Source organism: Mandrillus leucophaeus, unplaced genomic scaffold (assembly GCF_000951045.1).
Source record: "Mandrillus leucophaeus isolate KB7577 unplaced genomic scaffold, Mleu.le_1.0 Scaffold6, whole genome shotgun sequence".
NCBI classification, from domain to species: Eukaryota; Metazoa; Chordata; class Mammalia; order Primates; family Cercopithecidae; genus Mandrillus; species Mandrillus leucophaeus.
The window spans coordinates 1035644-1053392 of record NW_012106474.1 but is presented as its reverse complement, the minus strand read 5'-3'; the positions used below and the strand labels follow the sequence as shown (position 1 = coordinate 1053392).

General features: G+C 50.0%; 2 protein-coding genes across 3 annotated transcripts in view; one reads left to right on the top strand and one right to left on the bottom strand.

Annotated features, from left to right (window-relative positions):
- Positions 1 to 9615, top strand: part of FAM57A (family with sequence similarity 57, member A) — a 30827-nt gene extending 21212 nt beyond the window's left edge. The window contains exons 4-7 of the mRNA XM_011999652.1: positions 3 to 145; positions 4714 to 4915; positions 7373 to 7468; positions 7977 to 9615. Coding sequence (XP_011855042.1) covers positions 3 to 145; positions 4714 to 4915; positions 7373 to 7468; positions 7977 to 8246 — 711 coding nt within the window. The 3' untranslated portion in view covers positions 8247 to 9615. The remainder of the gene's footprint in view (positions 1 to 2; positions 146 to 4713; positions 4916 to 7372; positions 7469 to 7976) is intronic.
- A 1638-nt stretch (positions 9616 to 11253) lies between these two features.
- Positions 11254 to 16319, bottom strand: GEMIN4 (gem (nuclear organelle) associated protein 4). 2 transcript variants are annotated; one of them, XM_011999595.1, is made up of 2 exons: positions 16122 to 16319; positions 11254 to 14670 (listed from the first exon to the last, which is right to left on the bottom strand). In XM_011999595.1, exon 2 carries the CDS (start codon positions 14645 to 14647, stop codon positions 11504 to 11506), a length of 3144 nt encoding a protein of 1047 aa, XP_011854985.1. In that variant the 5' UTR covers positions 14648 to 14670; positions 16122 to 16319; the 3' UTR covers positions 11254 to 11503. The 2 variants fall into 2 exon arrangements, with proteins under 2 accessions (XP_011854985.1, XP_011854984.1); XM_011999594.1 differs by lacking the exon at positions 16122 to 16319 and adding an exon at positions 15940 to 16036.
- Between the last annotated feature and the right edge of the window lie 1430 nt (positions 16320 to 17749).

Sequence of the window (17749 nt, the reverse complement as noted above, 5' to 3'; positions counted from 1 at the left end):
CTCTCGGCGGTCCTCGGACGGCACTGAGCGCGCGCGCTGTTTTCCTCTCCGCCCGCGCTAGGCTGGTTTCCTCGGTGCACGCCGTGCTGGCCACCGGCTCGGGGATCGTCATCATTCGCTCCTGCGACGACGTGATCACCGGCAGGTGAGAGCCCGGGCCAGGGGCTTGTTGCAAATGTCACCTTTCAGTGGCTGTTTCTCACACGCGCGCTGAGATAGCTGACTAATGGGAAAAGCTGGCTGCACAATGGGCTCCTTCTTCCTCTCCGGAGTCTTCGAGCACCCCCAGCTTAGGAGAAAGTCCGCGGAAATGAGAGAGGACGACAGAGGCGGAGTCTGATTTCAGGTGGTGTGAGCGGACAGCGTGGGCCAGGGATCCGGGTCCTTCACGAAAGGGAGAAGCGTGGAAGCATTTACGACTTGGGAGTATGGCTTCTGATTCTTGTAGCTGGTTTCACTGGGTTCCCACTCTGAAGCATCATTGGCTAATACACGTCCAGGGTGGTTAGCAGAGCCCCCCCATGGACAGGAACAAACCCACCTCCCCTTTCCATGCAAACGCCGCTCTCGTTTTTCCTGCAGATTTGCTAAAGGGTATGGAGAGGCTCCCAGCGCTTAGAACACGGGTATGTCTGTTAGAGCTCAGTCCACAGGCAGGTCAGGAAACGTGCACCTAGTTGCAGTTCCAGTGAAACAAATCATAAATTAAGACCAGAATAGTCTGCTTTGTACAATATTTAGACCTGGGCAATGGTGGTGCTTTTATTTTTTTATTTTAATTCTTTTTTCCCCCACCGGTCTTGCTAGAATCACACTCACTTTCTCCCAAGTTAAAGGACCACAGTCGGATGTGCAGGAAAGTTGAACGGCCTTTCCAGGCCCTGCTCTCCAGTGGGCTCTGCCAAGTCCTGCTTCTCATCTGCTGAGACTGGACTGCGAGGGGCCTGAGCAGGCCGTCTGTTTCATTCTAGCCTGCAGTCTTACTTGGGATCAATCCTGCTGTCATGATTTTTGTGCTTTTCTTCTGCCTTTTTCTTTTTTTTTTTTGAGACGGAGTCTTACTGTGTCGCCCAGGCTGGAGTGCAGTGGCACAATCTGGGCTCACTGCAAGCTCTGCCTCCCAGGTTCACCCCATTCTCCTGCCTCAGCCTCCCCAGTAGCTGGGACTACAGGCACCCGCCGCCACACCCAGCTAATTTTTTTGTATTTTCAGTACAGACGGGGTTTCACCGTGTTAGCCAGGATGCTCTGGATCTCCTGACCTCGTGATCCGGCTGTCTCGGCCTCCCACAGTGCTGGGATTACAGGCGTGAGCCACTGCGCCCCACCTCTTCTGCCTTTTTAAAAACAAAACTGGCTATTGGTGATGAATAGTAGATGCGAAGAGAAGATAGACCAAGTGAGGTTGATTGTAGACACCAGAGGTTAATATTTGCATGGCTGGGTTCAACTTTTCTTTCTTTTTTTTTTTTTTTTAAAAAGACAGGGTCTCACTATGTTGCGCAGGCTGGTCTTGAACTCCTGGGCTCAAGTCATTTTTCTGCCTCACCCTCACAAAGTGCTGGGGTTACAGGCATGAGCCACCACACCCAGCACATTTTTACTTTATTTTTTTTCCCGTGGAGACAGGGTCTCTGTTGCCCAGGCTGAGGTGCAGTGGCATGATCATAGCTGACCATAGTCTTGAACTCCTGGGTTCAAGCCACCCTTCTTCCTTAGCCTCCCAAGCTTGGACTACAGGTACACACTACTATGCCTGGCTTTTTTTTTTTTTTTTTTTTTGTAGACAGGGGTCTTCCTATGTTGCCCAGGCTGGTCTTGAACTCCTGGCCTCCAAAGATCCTCCTGCCTGGGCCTCCCAAAGTGTTGGGATTATAGGCGTGAGCCACTGCGCCCGGCCAGAAAAACCCTTTCAGGGTTCATATACCATACACTAAATATTTTTCTATTATGTGCCTTCTCATTTTATGTCTTCATATAGAATGTGATTAGATAGGAGGAGTTATCTATAAATTCCCCCAAATTATAGGCAGAATGTGGTATGGGGCCAAGGATTTAGTCAGATTCTTAAAGGGGTTCAGACCCCTAAAATGGCTAGGTCACAGCTCCAGGTTGTTTTCTCAATTTAAGTACTTAATTCAGATAGTACTTTGTTGTTTTTAGATGGGGTCTCGCTCTGTCACCCAGGCTGGTCTGGAACTCCTGGGTTCAAGCCGTTCTCGCACTTAGGCCTCCCAAAGTGCAGGGATCATAGGTGTGAGCCACCATGCCCAGCCTGTATAGTACCTTTTAACATTTAAAAGGACTCCCCCTCCCCTGCTTTTTTTTTTTTTAATTGAGATGGAGTCTCTGTCACTCAGGCTGGAGTGCAGGGGCACGCCCTTGGCTCACTGCAAACTCCACCTCCCAGGTTCAAGCAATTCTCCTGCCTCAGCCTCCTGAGTAGCTAGGATTACAGGCATGTGCCACCATGTCTGGTTAATTTTTGTATATTTAGTAAAGCCATGTTGGCCAGGCTGGTCTCGAACTCCTGATCTCAGATGATCCACCCGCCTTGGCCTCCCAAAATGCTGGGATTACTGGCATGAGCCACAGTGCCTGGCCGACTTTCCCACATTTAATTATGTAATCTTCACTGCAACTTTGACAGGTAAAGACAAGGATTATCATCTTCATTTTACAAAGAAAGTTAAATCACAGGCTGGTGGTGGTTAAGATTATAATCTAGATCTCTTGCTCATAAATCTTCAGAGGAGTCTACCCATGAGTCACAATTCCAGATCTCATCTCTGAATTGGTGAAAATATGAAAACCTTAGGTTCCCTTCAAGGGGAGAGGCCAGTTATATTTCAGCTAAAATTTTATTGGCTGTTTGTAGGTATTTTACTTGAAACAGCTTCAAGAAAGCACCTGAGACCATAGATGGGCACTGGAATAAGTACTGCATCTTTTTAGTCACATGGAACCTGGCTAGGTCAGGTGCAGTGGCTCATGCCTGTAATCCCAACAATTTGGGAGGCTGAGGCATCAGGAGCTTGAGACCAGCCCAGCCAACATGGTGAAACCCCCATCTCTACTTAAAAATAAAAAAAAAAAAAGAAACTAGCCGGATGTGGTGGCAGGTGCCTCTAATCCCAACTACTCATTTGAACCCGCAAGTCGGAGGTTGCAGTGAGCTGAGATTGCGCCACTACATCCAGCCTGGGCAACAGAGCGAGATTTTGTCTCAAAACAACAAACAAACAAAAAAGGAGCCTGGCTAATGAATTCACCTACAACTGTGTCATACTTGCCATTACTTGCTTGCCTGATTTGTTTATGCATTATTTACGCCGTGGTAAGTGTGGAGTTGCTCGAGCAGAAATTCAGATGGTGCCTCTGTGGACTGTATTTCCAATGTTGCAGTTCAGTGGACTGGCTCTGTCCGAAATCAGAGACAAAGTTAATACAGATTTGAGGGCCCTCGGCTTACAATTTAGAATCTCTGGGGACTGGAGCTCTTAACAAGCACTGCAGGTGATTCTGATGTTCAGGTAGCTTGAGAACCATACAACTGAATGATCTTCTACCTAACCCGTGGATGTGCATCAAACATTCGCTGACCAAGTGAATGGAATCCTTTCATAGTACGTGATTGCGTTTAGATGTTTCTTCACAGAAAACATCTGTGGAATGCTTCTTTATCATTGGGAACCACGTGGTATGAATTGTAGAGACTTCCCTTCTAATCTGCTCTAGGACAGTGATCAACTATTATTTCCATTCAGCAAATACTGATTCAGCCCCTTTGGACAAGTAAATGGGAAAACTGTCTTTTGACCTAGCCTCTCTCCTGGTACCTAACTGCCATAATGTGGCCCTTGAGCTTCAGGCTTATTTCCAGACCTGCTTTTTTTGGTTTTGTTTTTTGAGACAGCGTCTCACTCTGTTGCCCAGGCTGGAGTGCAGGGGCGCGATCTCAGCTCACTGCAACCTCTGCCTCCCAGGTTCAAGCGATTTTCCTGCCTCAGCCTCCTGAGTAGCTGGGATTACAGGTGCGTGTCACCACGCCTGGCTAATTTTTGTATTTTTAGTAGAGACGGGGTTTCACCATGTTGGTCAGGTGGGTCTTGAACTGCTGACCTCGTGATCCACCCGCCTCAGCCTCCCAAAGTGCTGGGATGACAGGTTTGAGCCACCGCGCCCGGCTAGCTCTAGAATTGTAAAGAAAATGGCCAGGGTTGCCTCCCAGAAACTCCGTAGAGTGGGGTTACATGCAGACACAAAACTCACAGGTTCAGGATTTCAGTCAGTAAACCCCCAACTGTTGAGCAACTAAGGAGTTAAACCAGAAATATTGGATCTGTGATTTGGGACACTTTCCAAACCAGCTTCTTGCGGGGGCTGTTGATTTATTTGTACATCTATCTATATCAAAATCAGTTTTATCACAAAATGCCAGAACATGTATTACAAATTAGTAGCTAAGTCAGGCAAGTAGTGACAGCAAGCTGCTTGAACAGGTGGGCTGAGTGAATGCCTGCTTTTTGCCTTTGACACTCATGAATCAGCCCTGAAACGGAAAGTGGTCTGCTCTCCGTGTTTATCAGTTGCAACATCTTCACTGTAAAGTATTTGGAGTAATAATAGCTGATCAAGCACCAAGCTTGGCTGTGAGCCTTCGTAATGGATATCCACAATGATTTCACGGGCCATTCATATGCTTTCTTTCAGGCACTGGCTTGCCCGGGAGTATGTGTGGTTTCTGATTCCATACATGATCTATGACTCATACGCCATGTACCTCTGTGATTGGTGCCGAACCAGAGACCAGAACCGTGGGCCCTCCCTCACTCTTCGAAACTTCCTAAGTCGAAACCGCCTCATGATCACACATCATGCGGTCATTCTCTTTGTCCTTGTGCCAGTTGCACAGGTATGGCCTTCCAGGACAGCAGACCAGCAGCTGGGTTAAGCTGGATGTCTTTATTTATTTATTTATTTTTGAGACGGAGTCTCACTCTGTTGCCCAGGCTGGAGTGCAGTGGCACTGTCTCGGCTCACTGCAACCTCCACCTCCCAGGTTCAAGTGATTCTCCTGCCTCAGCCTCCTGAGTAGCTGGGATTACAGGTGCCCACCACCATGCCCAGCTTTTTGTATTTTTAGTAGAGATGGGGTTTTGCCATATTGGCCAGGCTGGTTTCAAACTCCTAACCTCAAATGATCCACCCACCTCAGCCTCCCAAAGTTCTGGGATTACAGGCATGAGCCACCACGCCTGGCCTGAGCTGGACATCTTGACCGTTACTTAGGAGTCGGGATTGCCCCTCTTTTCTTTCCCACTCGTAGGCACCCATTCTCCTTGTGCCTGCTGCTTCAGCAGCCACCTCCCCCAGGTGAACAGTGGAGGAACACCATTATGTGTGAAACGCTCATGATCCTCCTCACCGACATCAACATCAACATCCTTTTTGTTTTTCTTTTTTGAGACAGGGTTTCACTCTGTCACCCAGGGTGGGGTGCAGTTGTGCGATCACAGCTCACTGTAGCCTCAAACTACTGGCCTCAAGTGATCCTCGTACCTCTGCTTCCCAGGTAGCTGAGAACACAGGCACACGCCACCACGTCCAGCTAATTCCTGTAATTTCTGTAGGGGTTTCTCCATGTTGCCCAGGCTGGTCTCAAACTCTTGGGACTCAATTGATCCTCCTGCCTTGGCCTCCCAAAGTGCTGGGATTACAGGCGTGAGCCACTGCGCCTGGCCCCAGCATCCTTTTTAACAAACCCCCAGCCTTCTGTGATGCCCTAGTGTTTGTCAGAGGTTCTATCCTTAGTTCAATACAAGATAAAAATGACATAAAATACAAATATAATACAAAGCAACACAACAGTGTCAGAGAGCACCGTGTGGATTATTCTGACGTCACAAAACACAGATTCTCAAAACAAATATCCTACTAATTTCTCCCCAGATCCATTTCCCCATAAAAGCCCACCCAACAAGGAAAAGCAATGGGAAAGCTGAAGGGAAACTCCTGGTTCTTGAATGCCTGCCAGGGGGAAGGCATGCGTTTTATTTTTATTATTTATTCATTTATTTATTTATTCATTTTTGAGATGGCATTTTGCCCTTGTTGCCCAGGCTGGAGTGCAATGGTGCAATCTTGGCTCACTGAAACCTCTGCCTCCCGGGTTCAAGTGATTCTCCTGCCTCGGCCTTTTAAGTAGCTGGGTTTACAGGTGCACGCCGCCATGCCTAGCTAATTTTTTTAGTTTTAGTAGAGACAGGGTTTCACCATGGTGGTCAGGCTGGTTTCGAACTCCTGACCTCAAGTGATCCACCCGCCTCAGCCTCCCAAAGTGGCTGGGATTACAGGCGTGAGCAACTACTCCTGGCTGGCATGTTTTATTTATTTTTTTTTAAATAAAGAGATGGGGTCTCCTTATGCCTGGGCTGATCTGGAACTCCTGGGCTCAAGAGATCCTCCCATCTCGGTCTCCCAAAGTGCTGGGATCATAGGCATGAGCCACTGCACCCTGCCAGGCACGTGATTTAAAAGTTCGTAGCTTGCTAAATATTAGAAACTATTAGCTGTAGATGAAGAAACGGGGGCTCTAAGAGTATTCTTATATCACTCAGTGGTACTAAGTGGCAGAGCTGGTATTTTACCATGCTTATTGCTTTCTTGAAAAAGGAGGCTGGGCGAGGTGGCTCACGCCTGTAATCCCAGTCAGAAGTTTGAGACCAGCCTGGCCAACATGGTGAAACCCCATCTCTACTAAAAATACAAAAATTAGCCGGGCATCATGATGTGCATCTGTAGTTCCAAGTACTCAGGAGTCTGAAGTGGGAGAATCATTTGAACCCAGGAGGCAGAGGTTACAGTGAGCTGAGATCATACCACTGCACTCCAGCCTGGGCAACAAGAGCAAAACTCTGTCTCAAAAATAAACAAACAAATACATAAAAAGAAAGAGGTAACGTGCACTAAATTCTTTAAGAAGTCTCTGGGACCTACCATCTAGGAACCAGAACATCTAGGGTGCTTTCAGACCCTAACATCTAGCCCAGGACCTGGCACATTTTGTTGAACCGAACAGGCTGAGTGTCTTGGCATGACTCAGTTCGATACACAAAAGTAGGCTGCAGCGTTCCTTCCGGCTGTCATCAAAATTCAGAGCTTGGTGTGTGATGCCATCATCTTGCCTGAATTTGCCTCTGGATCCTAGGGCTTGGACCATCAAAGTGCTGTTGCCACAGAAGCCGTGGGACAGTAACTGGGTCTGCCCTTGCCCTTCACGGTTACCCTTTTCAGTAGCCCCCGCTGGAATTTTCCTTCTGGTGGTTTCTTAACCTCCACTTACTTCCCCTTTTCGTTTTGTCATCTGCAGAGCCTTCGGGGAGACCTCGGGGATTTCTTTGTTGGCTGCATCTTCATGGCAGAACTGAGCACTCCATTTGTGTCACTGGGCAGGGTTCTGATTCAGGCATGTATGAATGAAATGGCAGGAGTGTGGGAGGGAGTGGATTCTGCTTTTCCTTCAGAGATGGTAGGTGTGGAGAAATCCCTAATGCCAGGAGGAGTGGGATGGGAGATCCTTCAACAGCCTTACAGGTCGGCTGGTCATCTCAGCCAATGGGGATGAAATTGTAGGTTTGATCTAAGTTTGATACAGTTCATTCTATCTTTTCCCTGGTCACATACTTCAATCCATGGTTTCTATACTCCTGTTAGCCGGGTGGCCTGGGTCAAATTCAACATCACTATTGGGGAAAATGAGGTTATCTGTACATATCAATATGATAGTGTTCAAGAATGTCTTCTCCAAGTGTTAGAAAACTAGACAAACATCTGGGCGCCAGGGAATCTGACAGCCGAGGTCTTGATGAGCACCTGCACCTGCATGGCTTTCACTGTGGTGGGACTTGGGCCAGTCGCTCCCTGATGCCCAGCTTCTTAGGGACCTTACCTTTTTCCTTCCTCTTCTTTTGCAGCTAAAGCAGCAGCACACCCTTCTGTACAAGGTGAATGGAATCCTCACACTGGCCACCTTCTTTTGCTGTCGGATCCTTCTCTTCCCCTTCATGTACTGGTCCTATGGCCGCCAGCAGGGACTAAGCCTGCTCCAAGTACCCTTCAGCATCCCCTTCTACTGCAACATGGCCAATGCCTTCCTCATAGCTCCTCAGCTCTACTGGTTCTGTCTGCTGTGCAGGAAGGCAGTCCGGCTCTTTGACACTCCCCAAGCCAAAAAGGATGGCTAAATGCTCCTGGGAGTCGGGCGCAGCCTTACACCAGCTGCCTCCTCCACTCAGCATTCCATGGACCCAATTGTGCCCTGGGTGGCCTCAGACTTTTCGGTATTGATAAGCAGATGGATTTGAGTTTTTCTAAAGAATATTCGTATTACCTCCTTCTTCTAACTTGCCCTATTTGCAAAAGCACTTTTGTAGTAACAACTATTGAGTCCTGTCAGACCTCCACGGACAGCAAAGTGGTTTTAATGCAAGCCCAAGGATCCTTTGGGTCTTATCTCAAGAGCTCTGGGAGGTGGAAGCATGGGGTGTGATCGGTGGACCAGGGTGATAAGCGTCTGTGCATCTGCCTGTCCCTATATCGGCAGCTACCTACCTTTCCAACCACTCAGGGCAGTACCCACGGCACTGGGCCCACAGAAGCAAGTAATGTCTTCTTGTGACATTGGCCTGGGACGATCACTGTGGGTAGGTAGTTTTTGATCGTTTACTAGATAACCCATTGGTTCTTTGCATCAGCCTCTCATCCATGGGTCAGAGTTGACTGACTTCCAATCAGAAGTTTCACTGGTGGGGCTGGGGGTGGGGGCAGGCAGGAGGCAAGGATGGGAGCCTGAGTAGGTAGCGTGGCCAAGAGGCCAGCACAACCTCTGCAGGCTGACTTGGTAAGTCTGACAGTGTCAAACTTGTGAGCTTACTGCAGTCAGTCACAGATACTGTTCTTTTTAACACACCCCTTCATGCCTAGCTTTCCCCATATCCACATGCAGAGGACATGCTCATAAAAACTACACGGGCAACATGAAATGAAGGCTCTGGTAGATGTTTACTGGGTAACCCCACTCTATGACACCGTCCTTTTCATGTGATGTGAAAACCAACTTCTGTACTCCAAACCACAAAATGTGTCATCTAGACTGCAGAATACTTGAGTACTCAGCCTCCTGATACGCCAGAGCTTGTGGTGCAAGGTCCATTCCTGTGTGAGTGTCCTGCCATTTAGCCACAGAAGGCTGCAGAGCGAGAGGGCAGCCAGCCTGGCCAGAGGCTGTCCTGTGGACCGACACCTGCGCCCCCTTCTGCAAGCAGGATTTTCTGGTGCCAACACTCATCATTCCCTATCAACTAGGATGGGTTCGAGACTGCTACCATGTGTTCTCAAGTGGTAGTTTAAAAAGTGGATTTTTAAAGTGCCTTTTAATTAGTTGTGAACGTCTAAAGGACTGAATGATCTGTCTCATTTTGACTGTTTAGTCTTTAATGGGTACCATTTAAAGAACAAAACGCTTATTTTTTAATTGTCTTTTTTTTGTTTTTTAAACTATCAGTGTATCTTTAAGTCACCCTTATGGTGATTAAATTGCACTAACATTCCCAACTTACTCTCATTTGTGAAATACATCGATATCAGTTTCCTGTAAGAATCATCCTGTGACCCAACCTGACCGGCTGCTGTGTGCTGTAGCTCCACGTCTATGTCCATGTAACTAGCAGAGGGGTGTGTTGTGAGTGCTGTCAGCCTCCAGAAAGGTCTAGCTCACACCTTACTCAAACCTATTTGTGTGGTTCATGGTCCCAATAATACACTGAAGGTTCCCAGAGTTCAAGCGTATAGTGGTCACATGTAACTTGAGACCCTTTCTTCCTAAGAATTGGGAGAGTGGAAGCCCGATTATTGGTCAAGGAGCCAAGCCTACTTTACCTGAGGAGAGAACCTGAGTGATGCCCCACTGGGAAGGACGGTGTGGATATGGAGGTAGTGATGGGACATACTCTTTTCCCCCTGTTCATCTCACACAATAAACATGTCCCCAGCCAATTCTGTTTCCTCATACCTCAAACACCTTAAACTCTTTTTTTTTTTTTCTTTTTGTAGAGACAGGTTATCTCGGTTGCCCAGGCTGGTCTCAAGCTCCTGGCAAGTGATCCTCCTGCCTCAGCCTCCCAAAGCACTGGGATTATTATAGGTGTGAATGACCATGTCTAGCCCACTCTCAATTTTTTTTTTTTTTTTTTTTTGAGACAGGGTCTCACTCTGTCACCAAGGCTGGCATGCAGTGGTGTGATCTCAGCTTACTGCAGCCTCTACCTCCCAGGATCAAGTGATCCTCCTGCTTTAGCCTCCTGAGTAGCTGGGACTACAGCTGTGTGTCACCACACCCAGCTAATTTTTGTTTTTGTTTTTTTTTTTTTGAAGAGACAGGGCCTTCATATGTTGGCTGGTCTAAAGTGATCCTCCCACCTCAGCCTCCCAGTGTTGGGATTACAGGTGTGAGCCAACGCACCCGGCCCAAACTCATTTTTTACATTCCTGCACACGTCATTCCCTTATCCAAACCATTCATTCATCAAAACTTCGACAGCCCCTCCTAAGGCAGAAGCTAATGTGACTCATCCATTCAGCACATCTCCGCTGGGTTTGCCAGGTCTCGTCTTCACAGTAGCCCCTTTGCGGGTGACTGAATAGATGGAGTTAAGACTGTATGGGAGGTGAGTGGGAGTGCTTATTGTCCCAGCTACTCAGGAGGCTGAGGTGGGAGATCACTTGAGGCCAGGGGTTCAAAGCCAGCCTGAGCAACAGACTGTACACACTCCTCAATTCAGAGGGGACCCATTTTCTTGAGGTCATTAACCTAGCCCCTCGCTGCTGAGTTTATCTTGGTCCTCCAATCCTCTCACTTTAGAATTGTGCAGGCCTCTCGGGCACAGCAATCTCATGGCCAGAGGCAGAACCAGGGCTGGACTGGATTATTTTCCAAGCTGCTGTCCTTTCCAAGATACCTCAAGAAAAAACATTAAAAGACGAAATAACTCTTGAAGGGGGTTATACGTACCCTGTACTGCTTTTTCCACTCACATGGTTTCAACTTTGGGCTTATTTGCCAAAATCTAGCATGGAAAAGTCCAGTTATGAACATGTTCCTCCTGGCTGCATTTGATCTTGAAGACACTAAACCCAATTTCAGAGCATACTTAATCCTGGGCTATTGCTGAGGCCGACTTAGAAGAGACAAAGTGAGATGCAAAAGAGGAGAATTTTTATGATAGTTTGTACGTTATAAATACCCAACAAACTATTTTCTGTACACCATTATTGCCATGACTTTTTGGGGACAGTTTCACGTAACCGTCAAGTCCAGGCTGCTCGGGTCTGGCCTCTGCAGACCCACCATGTTGAGGCCCAGCTTTTCCGCTCCCCCTATGCAGGTGAGAAGCTATTGATCTTCTGCAGACCCGCCATGTTGGGGCCCAGCTCCCCGCACAGGTCAGAAGCTGTTCATCTTCTGCAACAGGGTTTGGCGCCGTTCTTCCGGGCTGATGCCCTCAGCAATGGACTTTAAGAAGCGCTGCTCGTGCGCCCTCTGGAGCAAGGAGCTGACAGAAGGGTTGGTCTTGCTCAGAGTCTCATAGCAGGTGAGGGTTTCCAAGGCTAAAACGTAGAGTGGCTCACAGACCTCCGGGTGGAGCATGGCCATGATATGCAGAGCATGGCAGAACACCTGGGTGTAAACGAACAGGGCTTCCTGGGTCAGGTCCTGCTCTGGTCCTTGGGCCCAAGGGCCAGCTGACTGTATCAGCCTGACTGAGTCCAGCAGGCGGGTCAGACTGCCACAGAGGAGTTTGACCACATGGTTCCAGCCCTCCAGAGGAAGCCAATTATGACAGCTCTGGCTGCAGAGAAACTGGAAAGTCCTCAGGAAGAGTACGGAGAGTTGCAGCTCCTGGGCAAATGGCTTCAGGTTGAGCAGGGGAACAAACTGAATATATTCCAGGCTATATGGGACATGGAGAAGCTGCTTCTCCAGCAGTCTCCTGGTCAGCTGGTGAAGGCGCTGCCACTCCTGAGGGCTGCACCATGGCATGACTTGTACCAGGGCCACCAGAAAGCCTTTGCTGAACAGTCTGACCTCCTCAGGATTACCCACGTCCACCACCAAGAGAGACAGCATCCTCTCTGAGATGCCACTGGAGACACAGCAGCACTCCATCCAGGCCAGGAGCCCCGTGCCGGCTCCGTAGCCTGGGTGGGCCTGGGAGGTCCACTCGTCTTCCGAAAGCTTACAGATCTCAAAAAGTGTGGCTGGCACTTCACACTTGAAGTGCCCCTCAAAGAAGTTCTTCAGCCTCAGGCCCACAGTCCAGTCCAGCTGTTCTAACTTGCGGTGAAGCCAGGACAGGGACCTGACCCAGGCGTCCGGGGAGAAGGTCTCGGCATTGGCTGATACAATTTCACACAGGAGCTCCAGGATATGGATTGCCAGATCCTTCCTATCCAAAGAGAGGCACCGCTTCTCCTTGGGGAGCTGCCAGTATTTGCTGAAGCCGTCCAAGAGCTGGCACAAGCTGAAGAGGAGTGGAAACGGGGAGCAGGTCTGGAGCCAGTACTCCTCTTGGCACGTGTCTGCTTCTAGAGTCTGGATGAAGATCTTCAGACTGAGGTCTACTTCTTCAACATCTAACCTCAAGAAAGGCAGGACAAACTCCCTCAGCACCTCCTCTGGCTCAAGAAGAGCAGCTACTGGAATCCCCTGGGGCTTCACGGGATGCATCAGGCAGTTCAGGAGCTCTAAAAATTGCTTTTCTTCCTTGGGTGTAGAGAACTTCATCCAGACGGTTTCTTTGAGGCATGACACCATGAACGTGGCAGATGAATTGGGACTCTGCTCTTCCACGAACCGAAGGGCAGGGAAGGCAGTGAGAATCTGGGCCAGGAACTTGTGGGCGCCAAGATTGACCACAGCCAGGCTGCACATTTTCTTCACCGTGACTTCCGGGTGCACTATGATCAGGCGGGCCACGGAGGCCACAGCTTTCGCCAAGCCCTGTTCGGAGGCACTCTGAGTGAGCTGGTTAAAAGTCGTATTGAGGTCTTCCTGAAAACCTTCCACATAAGCCAGCAACTTTTCAGAGAGGCCCTTTCGCCCCCAGGAATGCAGGATACCTGCAAGGACTTTATTTTTATCTGGCAGGGAGAGGTCTGCGTAACATTCCAGGACCAGGTGGATCACCTGCCGGATCTGAGACTCGGGGACGGCCCTGTCAGTTGTGCTGACGTCTATCACTGTTTCCAGCAGCCTCAACACCAAGTCTGGCTCTCGGAAGAGGGCCCTGTTACTCCCCAGGCAGGCTACCCACTCCTCCGAGAAGGCCCACTTCTTCTCAGAAGCAAAAATGTGGCACACTTCCATATGACGGTCCATCTTCTGCTGGATGACGGCCATGGCGATGGAAGCTGTGATGTCCTCCAAGGCCGTGTTCTTCAGCACCGTGCTCGTTTTCCTCAGGAAGTCCCTGACACACTCCGCCAGCTCAGAGACCACCTGCCTCTCCTCCTTGGACAGGCTGGTGCGGTTCAGGTAGAGCGTTGCGTTCTGGCTGAAGGAAGTCAGACTGTCGCATAGCCGGTAGCTGTCATAACTTGTCCCCTGGCTGCTGCGGAGCACGGCCTGCAGCTCCTCCCCCCACTCCCGCAGCAGGCGGTGCAGGAACTCGCAGCCCACGAAAATGGTCTCACTGGGGAGTTTGGCCAGTGAGGTCAGGCTGACATCCCGTTCTGCCTCCTTCACCTTCTCTGCCAGCGCCTGCTGGTGGTAGGGGTTCTGGGTGTCCGAGTTCCACACGGAGATCACGGTGGCCAGTTTGTCCAGATACATGGTTGCAGACACCTCCTGGGGGTCGTCCTCCATCAGCGCAAACACGGTCAGCATGTCGGCCAGGTTGGCCAGCGCACAGCACCTCCTCCCCGGGCCCAGGATCCGACTTTGGATCTGCGTCAGCCCGCGGAGCAGCATGGCCAACAGGGGCATGGTGGGGCACACGTCTGGGTCTGACCTAAGCCTCTTTGGAGGATGGGGGAACTCATCTAAGGCAGGCAGGTACTTATGGGCCATTGCACTAAACTGGGAGAGCAGGGGGTCCTGCGGGTGACCCTTGTGCTTCATCATCTCCCACCAGACGTCCAGGAAGAAGGCCACGTCTTCAGAAGAAGTGTCAACGGTCACGTGCTCCAGAAAGTGCTCTAGTTCTGCATGGCGGATGGTGGTGGGCAGGGCCATCAGGAGCTGGATAAAGAGTCCAGAAGCTTCCAGGGATTTGAGCAGCTCAAAGAGGACAGTGTGGTTGATGGTGGGGATCATGTTGCCCACCGAGAAGAACAGGTCTTCCTGCCACCGCGTCTCCGTGTCAGAGGGGGTCACGGGGTGCGGCTGCAGAACCTTGGCCCAGATGATAATCAGGGCTTTCTTCTTCCAGGCAAAGGGCTGGGAGTGTGCTGCGGCCGAGGAGATCTCCCTTAAGGCCTCCACGATGGGGCGTCCAACACGTTCCCAGTCAGACTTTGTCAATTCTGCCAGTGCCTTGGGGCGGAACAGCTGCTCGGCCAGCAAGAAGCCTCCATGCAGAATAGTCATTTCTTCACAGATGTTCAAGGGCCCTGCACGTAGACAAGCCAAATAAGACAGTGTAGTGAAAATGTTTCCAGATGGCCACTGCTGTTAGTAGGTGGTCATGGTTAGAGATGACAAGGGTTTTAAATGACATCAGCGGAAGGGGAGAAGGGATGGCTACAAGAGCCACTGCAGAGCTGGAGTCAGAAGGACCTGGCCGAGGAATCCAGAATGGCTTCCGAGCTCTCCAGCCTGGGAACCGGGTGGCGTCACATATAGGGAATGCTGGAGAATCAGAACAGGTGTGAGGAAAGATGAGTTCAGCTTTGGTTATCGAGGTACAGACGTCCTCCAGCAATGGAAATGCCGGGTGGAAGTTCAGGAGGGAAGTCAGCTGGGAAATGTGATTCTGAGAGTTATCTGCCCAGAGGGATCACTGAAACCAAGATGTGAATGAGATCCTTCAGGAAAAGTGTGTGAAAAGAAAAAGCTGGGCTGCTGAGGCCAGACCCTCCAGCAAAGGGTGGGCCAGCAGAGGATGTGGGGAGAGGGGTTTAGAAATAGCAGGAAGGCAAACTACAGGGGCCACTGAGCATGTACCACAGGACATGACAGCTGAGCTTCTCATGACAGATGAAGGGGGCATAGCCACAGGGTAATGGGCACACAAGCAATCACATAGTTACAAGGTAATGGGCACAGAAGCAATCACACAGCCACAGGGTAATGGGCACACAAGCAATCACACAGTCACAGGGTAATGGGCACAGAAGCAATCACACAGCCACAGGGTAATGGGCACAGAAGCAATCACACAGCCACAGGGTAATGGGCACAGAAGCAATCACACAGCCACAGGGTAATGGGCACAGAAGCAGTCATACAGTCATAGGGTAAAGGGCACAGAGCAATCACACAGCCACAGGGTAACGGGCACAGAAGCAATCACACAGCCACAGAGTAACGGGCACAGAAGCAATCACACAGCCACAGGGTAACGGGCACACAGCCACAGGGTAATGGGCACAGAAGCAGTCATACAGCCACAGGGTAACGGGCACAGAAGCAATCACACAGCCACAGGGTAACGGGCACACAAGCAATCAGACAGCCACAGGGTAACGGGCACACAGCAATCACACAGCCACAGAGTAATGGGCACAGAGCAATCACACAGCCACAGGGTAATGGGCACAGAGCAATCACACAGCCATGTAGTAATGGGCACAGAGCAAACACACAGCAATCACACAGCCATGGAGTAATGGGCACAGAAGGAATCAGACAAGCCCTGCCTTCACCCTTTACAACCTTGCTTTGGGAACAGGTCTCAAACATTCTTCTACCTTTCAGGGAGACAGTCCACCCCACAGCTCCTTCTGGTCAAAAACAAGCTACTCATGGCCCTGCTCTGTGGGAGAAACCAGGGAGTAGATACAGAAAATACAGTGCTAGATTAAGCCTTCCTTCAGGGAACTAACGATTGACACAGACTTACCATGGAAAGCATCTTGGGATGTTTAATCACACATGGGTTTAAATCCTAGCTCAGCCATTTAAAAACAATGTGATTCTGGCCACGTGCAGTGGCTAGCACTTGTAATCCCAGCTACTTGGCGGGGCTGAGGCAGGTGGATCCCTGAGGCCAGGAGTTCAAGACTAGCTGGGGTAACATAATGAGACCCCCCCTCCATCTCCAAAAAAAAAAAAAAGGATGTAATCTTGGTCAAGTTGCTTCTCCAAGCCTTCCTTCTGCATATGTGGGGATAATACAGACTTCACGTTATAACTTTGAGGATCATGTGATATATACCAGTCAAGCCCTTTCTAGTGGGTTGGTATTGCTATCTCCTGACCCCATCTCCCCAGGACGCTATGATAAATACAGCTACAATAAGAATCGGGTTACAGAGTCTAGTTAGGTACTCAGTAAATGTTGGTTTCCCCAAACCTTTTCATAGTTGGCAGGACCAGAATCTTGTCACTATTTTTTGCCTCCCCCAGCTCAGAAACATCAAAGGATGTAGGCCTTTATCAGGCATGTTTCCTTTGGCCTAGAAACTAAAACGAGGGTACAAATACTGCTTCCTATTCCTCATTCCTGAGTCCTCTCCCCTCTCCTAGGATTGAGAGATGCTACTCCTTCCTCAGTCTCTCATGCCCACGAGAGCTCATATTCCCCATTTTCCCAGGCCAGACACCAGCAGAGAAAACACTGACTCCAGGAAACTAAGGCCCATCTTACCCTTCGCACCATTTATGAGAGCAGCAGCAGGACAAGGGTTCAGCACTATGTAACCCACTTGTGGAGGCAATCCATCTCAGCTCACAGTGGCTCAGTCTGACTCCCAGGGAAGGTCAGGCTGCAGAGGGGACCTCTCTGGGGGTTACGGCCCTTCTTTCTGGCTCAGGAGGCTCTCCCAGGGTCCCAAAATACGGTCCCTCCTGACGCTGTAAATTTTATTTTATTGCATTATTGGATTAGCTGAGCAGATGTTTGGCCCTCAACACCTGCCTTCCAGGCGCAGTTAAGTACCCACAGTTTGAAGTAGTAAGTCCCAGGACAGTTACTAGCTGGAAAATACTCGGGTGCTTCATCACGGATGGTTAACTAGTGCTTGCCAGAGCCCGCTTCTAAGGTTTATTATGCGCCTACTCCATGCCAGGCACGGTGCTAGGTGGTGCACATGTAAGATCTCTTCGATTCACAACCACCTTTTGAGGACTATTATTCCCGTTTTAGAGAAGAAGACACTGAGGCGCAGAAACGATTTGCTGAGGGTGCCCCCGCCTGAATGTGGTGGGGCTGGGAAGCAATTACGGCTGAGGGGCTCCAAGCCCTAAGAGCTCTGCCATTCCGCTCCTGAAGAGCTCTCTGGGGGCGGGGAACAGACCATTTCCCCCCAGCCTCCTACTGCTGACACATCTCGGGGTGCCTCACCCCCAGCTCTCCCAGAACAGCCTCCTGGTCTTAGCAGCCTGTGTCGAGGCTTAGCAGGGAGCTCCTAGTTCCAGGGTTCCCCCTCTCCCAGACCTTGCAAGATTCTGAATCAGGACGCACGCAGGTTCAGAAAGTGACGCCTCAGGAACACAGCCGCCCCAACCGCGGTGTGACCCGCGCAGCCC

Coding starts and splice junctions, on each gene's coding strand:
- GEMIN4 (XM_011999594.1), bottom strand. CDS start 15,961: ATGTTTGAGACCTGTTCCCAAA. Junction 14,671..15,939: donor GTTTGAGACCTGTTCCCAAA/GCAAGGTTGTAA, acceptor GTCTACGTGCAG/GGCCCTTGAACATCTGTGAA.